At 41.7% G+C, this 15,734-nt stretch overlaps 1 protein-coding gene across 1 annotated transcript in view; it reads left to right on the top strand.

The window, feature by feature from the left end:
• Positions 1-12,955, top strand: part of CTSO (cathepsin O) — a 159,477-nt gene extending 146,522 nt beyond the window's left edge. Inside the window, exons 7-8 of the mRNA XM_086962341.1 lie at positions 1,700-1,792; positions 11,814-12,955. Of these exons, the coding sequence (XP_086818467.1) occupies positions 1,700-1,792; positions 11,814-11,848 (128 nt within the window). The 3' untranslated portion in view covers positions 11,849-12,955. The remainder of the gene's footprint in view (positions 1-1,699; positions 1,793-11,813) is intronic.
• Positions 12,956-15,734: the final 2,779 nt, after the last annotated feature.

Genomic DNA, 15,734 nt, shown 5'->3' with positions numbered 1-15,734 from the left:
AGAGTAGTGAGTGCAGAGAGAGTGTGCAGAGTAGTGAGTGCAGAGTAGTGAGTGCATAGTGAGTGCAGAGTGGTAATGCAGAGTAGTGAGTAGTGAGTGCAGAGTGGTAATGCAGAGTAGTGAGTAGTGAGTGCAGAGTAGTGAGTGTGCAGAGTAGTGAGTGTGCAGAGTAGTGAGTGCAGAGAGAGTGTGCAGAGAGAGTGTGCAGAGTAGTGAGTGTGCAGAGTAGTGAGTGTGCAGAGTAGTGAGTGTGCAGAGTAGTGAGTGTGCAGAGTAGTGAGTGCAGAGTAGTGAGTGCAGAGTAGTGAGTGCAGAGTAGTGAGTGCAGAGTAGTGAGTGCAGAGTAGTGAGTGCAGAGTAGTGAGTGCAGAGTAGTGAGTGCAGAGTAGTGAGTGCAGAGTAGTGAGTGCAGAGTAGTGAGTGCAGAGTAGTGAGTGCAGAGTAGTGAGTGCAGAGTAGTGAGTGCAGAGTAGTGAGTGCAGAGTAGTGAGTGCAGAGTAGTGAGTGCAGAGTAGTGAGTAGTGAGTGCAGAGTAGTGAGTAGTGAGTGCAGAGTAGTGAGTAGTGAGTGCAGAGTAGTGAGTAGTGAGTGCAGAGTAGTGAGTAGTGAGAGTGCAGAGTAGTGAGTGCAGAGAGAGTGTGCAGAGTAGTGAGTGCAGAGAGAGTGTGCAGAGTAGTGAGTGCAGAGAGAGTGTGCAGAGTAGTGAGTGCAGAGTAGTGAGTGCAGAGTGAGTGCAGAGTGGTAATGCAGAGTAGTGAGTAGTGAGTGCAGAGTATTGAGTAGTGAGTGTGCAGAGTAGTGAGTACAGAGTAGTGAGTAGTGAGTGCAGAGTAGTGAGTAGTGAGTGCAGAGTAGTGAGTAGTGAGTGCAGAGTAGTGAGTAGTGAGTGCAGAGTAGTGAGTAGTGAGTGCAGAGTAGTGAGTAGTGAGTGCAGAGTAGTGAGTAGTGAGTGCAGAGTGAGTGTGCAGAGCAGTGAGTGCAGAGTGAGTGTGCAGAGCAGTGAGTGCAGAGTGAGTGTGCAGAGCAGTGAGTGCAGAGTGAGTGTGCAGAGCAGTGAGTGCAGAGTGAGTGTGCAGAGCATTGTGTGCTGTTGAGTGCAGAGTGCTGTGTATTGGCAATGTTAATGACAATGCCATTTATTTTTGATTTAAAGAAAAAAAAATGTCATGATCAATGCCTATAGCTCTACCTTTAATGATGCCGAGACCATTGCATTGCAAATGCTTGTGTTTTAATGACACAAACTCCTTACCAGGCTACAGCCCGCCCTGTCGTTTTCCATAGTCGTGCATGGAAAAGTCTGCAAAGGAACTTGTGCAGCGAATGGCAAAAGTTTCAGCAAGTGGCCTTGACAGTTGAAAGCGGGTGTTAGAGAGTGTTCAACTGTTTGTAAATGCATCCCTTTACATAAATTCAGGTATTTGTTACATGTCTTTGGGATCCTTGCACTAAACAATCAACCCATAAAAGGGACTACGCAATCCGGAAAGAGGTAAATGTTGTTTCATAGCTCGTAATTTGTAAGAAATCCTTTGACTTAATGACTAACAGTCTGCCAGCTCTGGTATTCTCATGTCAATGAAGCCTGTAAGTTCTAGGCCTAATGAAGAGTATGATGGCCTGTTATTCATGATAACATATCAGAAAATATGCATGCAATAACCAAATGCAAAAATATTCCTCTTTTTTTTAATTGCAGGTGATGTACCTTACTGGATTGTTAGGAACTCGTGGGGTGTATCTTGGGGAATAGCTGGTTATGTACATGTTAAGATCGGAGGCAATGTATGTGGTAAGTAATAAAATAAGTTAGTTTTTGCTCCATATGTGGCACCATTAAGTTGTCTGCTATCTTTGTTCCCAACTCACCCTAGGTTGCCCAAAGTGACTGGTTACTGCCACACATTCTCTTGTTTTCCCACTAAAATATATTGTCTATTAATGTAAGGTCAGAGAGGCACGGGGGCTGCTACCTTTCCATCACCTTCTTGGCAACATGGTTCACCTGCGTAACGCAGGTCTAGAAATGTCTCTGGATGAATAGAGTGGATGAATAAATAGATAAAATTATCTGGGAAGATTGATTTATTGTCAAATTAGCAATGGAGGATTCTGAATATATTTTTTTATTAAGTCAAAACATAACGTGCCTTTTTATGAAGTCGGTCAATTAACCCCCGACCGCTGGTCGGAGGCTTACCGACCAGCACCGTGAGTTTACAGTCCGACCGCCGAATTTCGATGTCAGTGGTCGGAGTGTAAACCGGCCGGTCATTCCAACTGTGTTCCGATGGGCTCAAGGAACCCCTCGACCAGTCGTATACGTATCATAATTCCTTACAAATGCCATTTCCGCCGTCTTGATTATGATGTAGGTTTCTGACAGCCTTTTCATATCTGGCTTTCCGACATGAAAAGGCTGTCTGAAAGCGACTTTAGGGGCTCCTAGTAGGGTCCCCATGCCTCCGTGACCTATGGTTGTGGGCCTCAGCCCTGGAAATCCCTACTCATGGTGCCTGCCACACTGTGCAGTGATTTACACAAACTCCAATTTCTCTGTGAGAGCTTGTGCTGCGGGCAGTTGGGAGTTTGCGACAGCACCATATGCGGTCGTATTTTAAACCAGTGTTCGGAACCGCTGACCTACGGTCGGTCTGTTCCCACACCGAGACAGTGTAAGTCGGAGGCAACTCTGACTGACATCGTAATAGGGCCCAAAATGTTTACTGTAGAATTAAATCTAAGTTATCTTATGTATTCTAAGTATACAGATTCCCAAATTCACACATTACATTGAAATAGTGATTTCTAAAGCATCCGCACAGTATCTTGACTAGTTTATTTAATTTGTTGCTATGCCACCATAGCAAATCGGAGGATCCTTCATCAAACTTCAATATAAAAAGCTAGTTTGCTTACAAAAATGACAGAAATTACCTTGCCCAGATACAATATCTATTCCTTGTATATTGATATAAACACTACAAAAATGGCCTTATATTACAGAGTTTGTGACGGCAACTTTGTAGTTCTGTTGAAGACAGAGTTTTCACTGAAAAGTAAGTTCTTTGTTTTGTTTCTTTGTTGCTTTGTTATGGAGCCACCAGATGATTTTGCTGGATAGTTTCAAAAATGTTAATCTGGTTTGGTTTGGGCATGAACATATCCGTGCAGATCTGTCAGGGTGCACAGAAGAATAAACGGTGCCCAAAATAGTGACATTTTCAATTTATACTGCTGTTGCTCAACAAAATTAAACTAAACTTGTTATGAAACTAAATATTTACTCATGTAAACGCCTTTCCATGGTTTGATGTAAATTCTTTCTGTAGTTCTTGTGAAAGTTGCATTACAAATATGTGTTGGGTGGCCTTGACAGTGTTAAAAGTAAGCAATATCTGGACTGGTAAAACACAGATCTTTACAGATTTGTAAATCTACAGAGGATTCTCAAATCCAATAAAAAAATAAAGGTACACTGTAGGCCGATAAAGCTTTCTCTTCTGTCCCGCATTGCAGATTTGCTATGCCAAGAACCATAGTACTATGCTGGGCCTGCGGTTTCAGAACACGCAGCAGCGAACTGGAAGAGTTTCTCACCGGGGTCGGTTTCCTTTCCCCTCCTGGCAGCTGCACCTTCTCTCTTCAACTCTAAAATGCCTGAAGGTTTGCAGCTGTGTTTTTAAGCGCCTCCACAGCTAATCCACTAAGGGGTTTCAGTCTCTTTTTTCCCCTTTCCATATCGACTGTTCCTACCTTGGTTTCTTCCAGACATTCCAAGCTCGTTATGTCTTCTGTGATGTGGGATATGATGTCATTTCCTGTTCCTTCTCTATTACTAATTTTTTTAGAAGGCCTCAGTCTAGTTGGAGGGTGTGTCCCACGAAAGCTGTGTTCCTTTATTTGTTTCCCTATTCCCTCCAATTTTCCCTCCAATTTTAATCCTGACTCTTTGCTCTTGTGACTTCCAAGCCTTGATTATTAGTTACTGTCCACTCCTAAACAAGGTGCAATGCCAAAAACATCTGACTGTTTCTGGAATGGATACTTGTTTTGACCTGGCCGGTGTCCTTCAGCAACAAACCCTGGATTTGGACCAATTGAGGATAGCAAATGTTGCCCTGTGTCCAGTTATTCTCTCCAGGTCTTCCAGTCTGCCCGCCATCATCCTCTATGGGGTTGTAGGAGTTTCTGGACGGCGTTTTTTTAACTTTTACCTGGTCAGTTTTCCTTTGACCGATCCAAAGTAGGATATGTAATTGACTGATGCAGCTCTGGCCTGGGGAAATCCTCTAGTAGTTACTGAAGATCCATGACTGAATAATTATACACATTGTTTTTTGTTTTTTTTGGCACCGTTCAAAAAGGTATTTCAGAGACCAGATCGTCAAGCTTCTGTCAAGGCCGCCGTATGCGAGATCCCTCAGGGAAATTACGATGTGCTCACCCATTGCACACTTTTGTGGGCAAACTGCTGAGAGAACGTAGAAGGAACACACTCAGATGACTTTATTCAGGGGAAGGTTAAAGGATGAGTTGAAAGATGAGATGACAAATTAGCCGGCCACCATACAAAGAGATCTTAGGCCTCTATTTTACACTAGCCCCAGTCTCCACAGAAGGCAAAGGGTTGTGAAGAGCACACTGTATATTGTTGTTTACGATTGATCCAACTAGATCGACCATACAGATCACTTTTCACTAAGAGGGCATGGCGAAATAGATACAGAACGAGCCCTGATGAAGTCTGCTGTTATGTCTACAGTAACAGACGAAACACGTGTTGGCCAGTCCAAGCAATAGGGTGAAATTGAATATTTGAATAAAGAACGGTTGATACTGCGACCTTAATGTGTGAATTCTTTGAGAGCCCGAAAAACGTTTTGGGGTCCGTGAGCCTCATTGATTTCTGAACTTCTAGACCAGGTTCTTCTGATTGAACATCAAGTTAAGAAAAGAAGACTAAAAAAATGGAGAAGCCAGACGTTCACCAAATTTAGGCGGGCTGAGCCAGTTACTCCTTCCCCCGAGTTGCATTATGAGCCAATGCAGCTCAGATCCTTTTATGTTAACAATGCCAAAAGAGATCAAAGACAAAAAGGGAGGTTTGTGTCCCTATTGCGCTACTTCTAATCAGCCATTGCAAATTGATGGTCATTTTTACATTAATGCTGGTAACCCTGTCTGATGCATTGAGGTGTTCACTCTTCTATTCTTGAATGGCGTTGCTACCAATATAATCTTGTATGATGTTATCACTATTACAGCGCTAATAATACTAGTAGCTGGGGAAGATTTTCAGTGAATATAAGAAGCTCTTACTAAAGAAAGGGTTTGAGACCCATGTTTTAGATTGTGGCCAGCTGTTCCTGCCCTGTCATATTTTGGTGTCTTCGGCATGTATATGGACTTGAGTTGTGCCCAGAGGCTCCAAATTGAGATCCGGAAAAAAGTAATCTCCAGATTACATGCAAGCAAGGCCCCTTAGGCCCCGTTGGATCCCCAACCAGCCCCATCCTGGGTGCCAGTGAAAGCCAGCAACATTGAATGTGTTCTGGCAATAGCGGTTTGATGAATTTTCCTAAAACATTTCAGAAAAAGTTCATCCACCGCAGCTCCTTCCAGAAAAGGGGGGGGCTCCCAAACCTCAAACTCACCATGCATTTTCCAGTGTTAAAGTAAACACTGCTGAATGGAAATGCACCAAATCTGGTAGGAAGCTAGATCTTGGTCCAGGAAGCGTGTTTTTCAAGGGTTGGTGTAGATCTGTTCAGTAGATTTAAAACAGGCTACAAAAATATTTGTATATCTGGATGTTTGGGTTCGAGGCACACCTAAATCCATCTTGATGGAAATAAATCCTTAAGTACTTCATTTAGAAAGTAAAAAATCAAAGGGTTCTTTTTCCTTCGGGATTATGGTTAGTGTTCTAGAAATCTAAAATGAGGATACACTTCCCGAGTTCTCAACTATCTTCCTCATCCATTTGAGTGAAACATTATGTAATGCAAATTGAAACATGCACTTTCAACACCAGCAGCCTTTCAGTTAACTCCCTACCGATGATCTGCAGCTTTACCACAAAATGCTAATGAGCAAAAAAGTGGTTAATCTGGCCTACCGACACAAATAACTGTCAAGATGGATTCCTGAATAAAACACAGGGGTTAACAATGACCAGACCAGACCCTAGATACTCCCAGAGACAACATCCAGGGATAGTAACAACATACAGTGTAGGGAAGCTGTGCCTTGAATGGCTAGAAACATCCACACTGGCAGAAATTAAGCAACACTTATCTTTACTTAAAGAGGGTGCTGATTTGCGCGATTTCATTCTGGGACCACGCAAACAGCGTCAAAAGCGTTTCATAGCGACCAGTATATATGCGGCTTACAACGAGGCTTGGAAAGTCACACAAATTGAAACAGCTGAAAAGATACGAGAAATTGATCGTATTAATTTGGAAAAATCACTTTCTGTTGTAGACAATGGGTTAATGACTCTGTCCTGCAGAATATATTCACTGGACAGTATTGTATCATCTGCCATAGATATAATAGACCAAGACTTGCTAATGTTACAGCATGGCCGATCACAATTGCGTTCTATTGTACAGTTAGGCTGGACGCTGCAAAATCTTCGTTCAGGCTATGTGCCTTGGCGTTTAATCAACACAACGTCATTGTTTTCCATCTTTAACCTTACTGATAAACAAATCAGCTTGGCACAGAAAGGAGCAGACTATACAATCTTGAGCATCGAAAAACTTGAGAGATTACCATTGACAATGTCAGAAAGTCCTGTCATTGAATGGATAATACACGGGATTATCAGAATTCCGATAACTTTCCGATTTAAAAATTGCCTTGAATACATACCGACTGGCCAGTATGAACGTTTGGGTAAAGGGTACATTAAGTCAGCATGGAAATTACCATATACACACACATGCTATAGTGACAGGAACAAAAATGTATTTCTTAGTGGTGAAAACTGCAAACATTCACTAAGCGGTATACTTTTGTGCCAAGGTTTTAATTTACACGGAGCTTGTGAAGGAAATTCAAACAACCTTTCATGCCACCAACATGTCACACCTGCAACACAGATAGAGCCTTTCTTTAAGCAACTCTCGAACGAGAGTTACATTCTAATAACGGATCACAGCTGTTGTGGCCTTTTGCCAGGGAAAGCATATCTCGTACAAGTAACTTCCATGGTCAAATGCTGTATGCAAGCATTGTTTCCAAACGGCCCTGGAGACTCCGAGACTCCCATATGGCCTCATTTGAATGTCTCTTCTATACGAATTGATACTTTAAGCAGAATGAAGTCTGTGCTTTTGCAGACAACAGTGCCCATCACGTCATCAAAAGAGACGTATGATCTCCTAGTTGCAAGGACAACATCAGAGATTCATGACCTTTTATCAACAAATTGCCCCGTGCATTTCACAGAAATGCTTAGCCAAATTCTTAATATGTCAAATGCCATAGGCATCCCAGGCGTATTTAAGACCATTTTTACGGGACTGTTAACACCATTCAAAGCAATTCTGGGAATCATTCCCAATTTTGTCCATTCAGTCTTTGGCGGCATACCCCTGATTTTGGGACTTGTAGCAGGCATTTTATTTGTACCCTCCTGCTCCGATATGGCAAGCCAAAACACAGACATGACTCCGGCAAGGATGGAAGAAACAATCCTAGCAATACGCTACCGGGACCGCATAACTAGAGTCCTTGGATTGGCCAGGCTGAGAGATCTGAACATGACCTGGTTTCTTTCATTCAGATCTATATGGCAGACCTGCATCTTACCTGTGCTTCGATGTATGCTATGCGGAGATGAATGCGTGTTGGACACCTGTCTTGCACTCCCATCAGCAGTACCAATGGATATCGATACTTTGCTAAGTCCTGTAACGGCTCACGGATTGTGTTGTCCCCAGCGGCTACCTATCCTGATGACGGCATTCGTTGAGACTCCTGTGCTACGACTAGGTGGTGACAGTGGAGCGAGAAATAAAAGCAACATCACCCAGGTATGACCTTCTGTGAGCATTGCTGATCCAGACTTTGATGATAGCAATCATTCTCACACCTGCCAAGTTACAGCACTATCGAACTTGGTCGAACTGTCACCTGATTTTGTAGGCCAATTCTTTGAGAGCCTGTCTGATATGATGTTCTCCCCTGAACAGAAACAATAATTTTTGAAAAGCATTCCGACACACAGCGTTCCCATGAACTCTGAATTCGGCCTTCAGTTTTGAGCAACAAAAACTACTGAAAAGCATTGGAACTCTATTCCCCCGTTCATCAAAAAAAAATTTGGGGGGGTTTGAACATTTTTCAAAATATTTTTTTTTTCTGGCACGAAATTCTTTGCTTAAAGTAGACCTATTCATAAAAAACAGAACTTCTATTTTTAGGTACTTCTAGAGACATAATAACTTTACCTCAGCCTCTAGCACATGTTACAGCAATTGCATTTCTATGTGATGAAATTATCTCGCCCTTCTTTTCTGTATAAAGAGATATTTCATGTGTAATTTTTTCGCAAAATCGTTCACTGATTACATATGCTATAATTTTGAATGATTTCTATGCAAAGTCGTACAGTACCAATATTTCCATGTATTTCAAATACGCCATTTCAAATGCAGATATGTATTTTGGGGTGGGCAATGTTACACATGCACTTATTTCTTTAAGTTTTTAGTAATTTGATGGACATAAATTCGTGGAGTGGGTGTCGTGTTCTAATCTACGACCCCGATCAATACTGTGACCTTATGCCCCTATACGGCTATAATCCATTCATACCCCTATAATTGCATAAACGATCAAGAGCGATATTTCAGAAACTCGTCTCTGGACTAACACGATCAGAGCCACATTTCAGAATCTCTTCCTCTGCAGCTAATTACAGCAGATGACACAGCAGAAGCCACTATCTTAGATTCCTAGATTACACTCCAAGTTCTTCAACAAGATAAAACTCAGCACCCTGGGAAAGCCCCGCTTGCTATGTTTTGATTAGTAATAGAACTCTAATGAGCACTGAGAGACGATCACTTCCTAGTGACATCTTTATGGACGTCTTATGTCCAAAAACGTACGTCAAACAAGGCACCTTTCAGGTATAAATATTACCAACGTTGCCTTAAGCAAACGCTGCCGCGACAACATCGATAATGATGGTGTAGTGAATACAGGAGCAGAACAGCTGTCCCTTGCAGAGCCCAGCAGATGCAAGCTGCCCACGGACGCTGCCCCTCCTCCTCCTTGACGCGCTGAAAGAGACGCTGTCTTTTCTCCTGCCGAGAAAATCCAGCTGCGGCGTTTCCAGCCTACTCTTGCGAGTGACTGGGATATCGAGTCCTGGTAGGAGATACAAGACCTCCAACATTCTATTTCAGAGGTATGGTGTTGACTAAACCCTTAGAGAGAATTCTTGAAGCAAACCTTTGCAAAACCAACTTAACTAAAACTGCTACTTACTTACTCCCTCCCAAGTATTAGGCTTAGGTCAGGTACACTGGGGTAGGCGTAGTTAGAAGCACCAGTTGAGTACGTTAGTCAAATGTATATAAGAATGTATATATTTTATTCATTTTAACCATTGTATGGCTAAGAAACCATATCAATGCTTTTACAGTACTATTTCGCAATCCTCATTTTACCGTACGCACTTTTTATAATAAATAGTCTTGCAATTGTGGCAATTCATTTCTCTTGCATGAGAAGAAAGACTGTTCAATAAATAATACCTTTTTATTGAAAACGCCCGTCTCTCTATTCTCTGCATCTTGGTGAAAGTAATCTGCACAACTGACTGAGTAAAATAACTGTCTATTGTTTCACACGACTCTAGAGATTGACTCTTATTCTAAGGAGCAAAGTTGGCATGTTTATACGGTTGTTGGAAAACTGAATCCCTTCTTGTCTGTACCAGGGAAGCTGATCACTTCCTATTCAGTCAAGAAAGTTTCCAGTGACCTCTGAGCTAGTTGGTACAAACCCAATTAAGTTTAGCATAGTCAGTAGAGACCTGGAAGACCGCACTTCTACGTCTAGACTACTGTTTATGTTATTCCATATGGTTCCCCTATTAAATTTATTTTCTTCATATAACATCAGTACTGTTGCTTATGCTGACGACACTCAGCTTGTTATAACTCTTGACAAAATTCAATCTAACGCAGAGCAAACACTTAATGAATGTCTGTCAGCAACCTTCAAATGGATGTCACACAACCATTTGAAGTGCAATTCATCAAAAACCGAAATTATTCCTTTTGGTCCCAACACCTCTTTCTCGCCACAAGACTGGTGGCCGGAACATGCAGAAGCCCCCCGATACTATCAATACTGCCCGAAACCTGGGCATCAAATTTGACACTACTCTGACTTTTAATCAGCAAGTCAAGGAAGTAGCAGGGGTCTGCTTCGGCATCCTCAGGAGCCTTAGAAATTTTTTCGATCTTCTTCCACTAAGTGCCAGACGTACAGTAGCTGTTGCCCTTATAACATCTAGGCTGGATTATTGTAACAGCCTCTATGCAGGACTCCATAAATCAGCCCTGCATAAACTTCAAATGGTCCAGCATGCAGCTGCTAGACTGGTCCTCAGACTGCCTAGGAAGTCCTCGTCTTCTGCAGCTTTGGATGCATTACACTGGCTTCCTATACACAAGCGTATACTTTTTAAAGCCTTACCATCACCTACAGAGCCTTTCACCAGCATGGCCCACTGTACTGGCGCAAATACTTCAAGCAATATCATCCGTCGAGATCACTCGGGTCATCCACTGCTAACCTACTTCATTAATGTCCCCAGGTTTAAATTGTCTACCAGAGGAGGAAAATCAATTGCAGTCATTGGCGCGAAAGCATGGAACAAACTCCCCCCCCCCTCCTTCGTCAATCCACCACTGAACGCAAATTCAGAAAACTTTTAAAAACATGGATTTATTCTCTGCCAAACTCCGAATGCATGGGTTTCCTATGATGTGCCGTATAGACAGGTAGTTTCCATCTACTTCCTCCTGTTTCCTGGAATCTAAGCGCCAAGATACTCCTTGGAGTGGTAGTGAGCTATATAAGCTCCATCTCACATCACATATAGGTACACTATAGTGCTCTTGGCAAACCTATCCAAGAATAAATAAAACATTTTGACAGCCCAACCTAACATTAAATGCATGCCGTTCCAATTGTATCCACTAGTGACAGCAGCTATTTTGCACATTGTTAACTTTTAACTGCCACCCTTGAAAGCACAAATGGGAATAGTTTGTTTGTCCCAAGTGCTGTTGAATTTGTTGGTTTCATTTTAAAAATGTGTTTTACATATGAACAATGAGCATGTAATACCTATTTGTCCGGTATAGAAATTATTTTATCAATGTTTATTATCACATAAATACTATAAAAATATTAATAATTATTAAAGAGTATACACGTAACTCCTTCCATGTGTACATTACAAATATATGCAAATTCCATCCTTCTCTTTATCTTTGCTTCTTGTGTCTTTATATCCATTCCATAAGAGTTTATTTGCTATACCCTAGCCCTCATTTGTCATAATTCCGTGTTAGTAATTTGGGTATGCAATGACAAAATAAAAGGCGTTGTTTCACAGTCTTAAAAACAAGAAGAGAGAACAAGTTCTGAAGCATGATTCATTTGGCTTCCAACAACTTACAAATTTCCACAGTACCAAAATTGAACTATTAGTTGTCACAATGATGAAATGAATGTGAGTATGTTAACCTTTTTTTTCTTCTTCTTTTTATTAGGTATCGCGGATACAGTTGCTGCTACATTTGTTTGAGGGACCTGTTGAATATGAATACTACTCCCCTGGTTTTGAGGAAGGAAAATCTCAACCTTAAGAAAACTGAGAAAGAATTTGACTCATTTCCGAAGATGGGCCATGTGGATTAATTTCATTTTTATATTGGGGAAGTTTACACTATTCTGACCTTACTATAATACCTGGCTTGCAAGTTTCTCTGTTTACAGTAGTGTCCAACACGCGCAAGAGTAAACACTGCCACTACATGTTGCAGCCTTTCTCAATAGGAACATGGTTGTTAGACAGCACTTTTGATAGGTGACAATGATAACAATTTATTTTTAACTGTATGTAAATAGGACTTCCTTTCATGGTTTGTAAAATATATATGCTTAAGAAGGTTGCTAAAAACTAAGCTATTGGTGGTTTTTTAAATTATGAGCTCCATATACCAAAACTTGGGGTAAAAAAGTTAGTTGGAATTTGCAGCCAGTATGTTTTCGATCTGCTAAAAATTTTGATATGCTGACTTAGGTACTAATATGTTTCTTCCTAAAATTCTGAATAGGAGTGGGTCGCAATCTGAACATCCTTATAGATATTAATGAGGAAGGTCACAAATCTCGACTCACTTATCTCGGTGGGCATTCACCTGCAGGGGGCAGTAGACCACCATGTCAATGGCCGCCTTTTAATCAAGTATACACTCTTTTTTTAATGTAGTTAATTTTCCTTTCATGGAAATGGTGTCCAAAATAAAAGTTTGTTGAGAGTTGGATGTGGTCCAGCCTACTCCTCAACATTTGTTTTACATTAACAAAGGGCAAGGGATCTTAAAGTTATATTTTCCCATTTACAAACCCCTTACCACCCTAGCTCAGGAGTCTGTAGTTTTTCAATATTTTGTACCAGGTTCCAGTTGCAAAACATTGATACTACATATCATACAAAATTACTATTTTGAAGATACACTTACGGCACCCCACTACCAAATAGTGGTTCTGTATGCAATCACAATGCAATTTTAGGAGTTTCTAAAAAATTCCGGACCCCTAAAACGGCTACAGTTCATCGAGAAAATTGATTTTGTAGTCGCAAAGAGCGATTGGTACTGTATGTGACCATAAAAATGTTTTGCTCATCTGGCTGTATACGTTTTCCTTTAGTTATTATTTGTCCTTTCTTTTATATATTGCCTTTAATCATGTGTGCTATGTTCACATCTTAGCTCTCCATTCATAGAAACTTTAAACAAAGTATTCATCAATATATTTTGAATGCTGTCCTTGGAACCTTACGACTTCTTCAAATACAATAGTTGCCCAGCGAATAATTTTTGACTTTTGATGTTTTAGAATACTGTGAGCTAATCCATGTTATGCATACAGTTCATTTGTTTTAACATAAATGCCTCGTATTTTGCACAATACGTAGCAATCATTAAGATCGTGGTTCAGTTTGGCTTTTATCCAATATTGTTAACTCATGAATTTTTAGATTTGGGGGAGTAGACTATATGCTGCACTTTGTATAGTCTCTTTGTATAGTCCTAATGGAATATACCTTGCTGGTGCAGATCATTGGGATACTGTAGAATCACTGAACTTTCAAGCATGATAGGGTGTTTCAGGAAACCTCAGGTGGGCCTTTTTTAGTATAACCAGAATAGGATAAGATGCCATAAATTATTTATGTTCTCCTAAAATTCATCTAATTCTGTGAAAAATTTGATCCTGAAAGCTGTTTTGTTTCAATACGTCCAGTGAACTTACTGATGGCCTGCGGTTAGATCTTTGTGTGTGCAGGACTGATTTGGCTGGTACTGCTTATCCCCAATGCGCAATTTTATTTCCTAAAGTGTGAATACATTATTTGACATGGAAACTAAGTCCTGTGAATACTCCCAATATTCCTAATGATCTCCTGGCACAACATTTGGCTTTGTTCATCATGTGCCGTGAGTGCAACGCTTGTCCTGAATATCTAGTACACATGCCACCAAAGCCCATGTGGCATGGTATACTGCTTTGTCCAACAGGGTAAGAAAGTGAATTATTAGTTGCAGTGGATGATAGTCCTCTTCAAGTAATAATGGCCCAGGTCATGACTAGATCTAGTTAGGTCTCAATAATTTAAGCCTGGGCGCAACCCTTGGTAGCTGTATCAAAGAACAATCAGGCATAGCTAGTATTGAAATAGTTAAAAAGTAGAAGACACAATGCAATAAAAATCACATTCTAATTGAGAAAAATTGAGAAAAATAAAATGAAGAAATAGATCTCAAAAAGAGAGATATTGGGTGTAGGGAACCACAGTTAGGATTTCTATAAGTTGTAGATGTTCCTAGCACCAGAAAGCGCAATGTGACAACTGCAGGTCTCTTTTCAGGCTAGATTGTGTTATAGTCAAAAGTTAAGGCCAACTGTAATGGAGCGCAGGTCATATATTGGGAGCATGTTCAGTCCAGTAGAAAGTGTTGCCTTCAAACCTTTTGGAAGCCGAAAATCCTCAGCAAGGCAACAAGCTGTGGACGAGATGACCTCCACAAGATTGGATACCCATTGGACAAAGTCCCAGTGAAGCTGTTTACTTTTGGCGGCAAAGCATTGAGCCTGAGAAATTCAGCGCCCAGGGAAGGTTTTTTTTCCAGCCGGATACATTAAGTACCTTTCCCCAGTGAAGATTTCAAACTTCAGACTTACAAACTTTTTGGAAAATCAAGCTTCTTTCAGCTGTGGAAACCAGAAAGCTGAATCCGACCAGCAACGCAATGTCGGCAGTTGTGGCGTGGCAGCAGCTCAGTGGTATCTTGTTGTTCTTTTTGGAAAAAGTTTCTGAGTGTGCAATTTTGCAGTTATTGTTGGGGAGATAGTCCATGCTTCAAAAATCAAAGGTCAAGGACCTTTTGGGCACCACTTTGGGTTTAGGACTCTATCTCCCAGAAGTCACCAGCAGGGTCCAGGCAAATCCAGTTGAAAATGGTCAGCCTGGTTCAGCAGAGGCTGCAGTTCTTTTGTTTCTGTAGCTTAATAAGCGGCGAGACAGCGAGCCCTTTGATACCTTAAGTCCTAGTTACCAGTGGGAGCAGGTCCGTTGGGGCTCATCTTTACAGGTTACAGTAGGTGCAGTCCTCTTTCTGAAGTCTAGAGTTCAGCAGGTGCAGTCCTTCTACTGTCTTTCACAGGTCCAGAGGTTCCCTTTGTCAGAGCTTTGGGCACAGCCATGAGGTGTGTCTCAGGAAATGTTGACCTCCTTCTGCAAAATCAGTTCTGTGACAGGTCCCTCTCCGCCTAGAATTGGCACCACTCTAGCTAATGGGACAATGATAGGGCAGGCTTAGGTATGAGTTACATCTGCTGTGACAGTGGTTGGCCCCTTGAAGTGTGCACAGTTGGTGACTACACCCCCAAGCCATCCTGTCTGGGGGAGTTCACACCTCCTACCAGCCAAGGCACTTTTGTTCCCTTTTTTTCCCCTTTCCTGAGAACAGTTCAGACCTTCAAAAAAGGGGTGGACCAGGAGCCGTTATTTAAACCAGGTCCTGCACACGAGGGTCCTAATTAACTGAGCTGCAGAGGAGTATGCAGTTCCTAAAAGGGGACAAGGGAAAGGTCAGGTCTTTCTTCGTGATGGTCTCACACACCCCGAAGGATGTCATGCTTCATCATTGGGCTCTGCTCCTCATCAGGCCGGCACTGCAATGCCCGATCGGCTCCCTTAAACGGGGCTCTTTGGCAGAGATCTTTTGAAGAAGCCATGGGGTGCGTGCGGGTAAGAGTGCAAGGATTGTGTAGTGCACGGGTAGTGGGTTTTAGAGCAAAAGTCTGGAGCAGTCCTGTTCAGAAATAATTTTAATGGTTCAGGTTGGTCCAGCTTAGTTAAAATTGTGTGGACGCCCTACGTGGATGCGATGTTCCTAGAG

The sequence above is a fragment of the Lissotriton vulgaris genome, chromosome 3_1, assembly GCF_964263255.1.
Source record: "Lissotriton vulgaris chromosome 3_1, aLisVul1.2, whole genome shotgun sequence".
Lineage (NCBI taxonomy): Eukaryota > Metazoa > Chordata > Amphibia > Caudata > Salamandridae > Lissotriton > Lissotriton vulgaris.
This window is presented reverse-complemented; position numbering and strand designations above follow the sequence as displayed.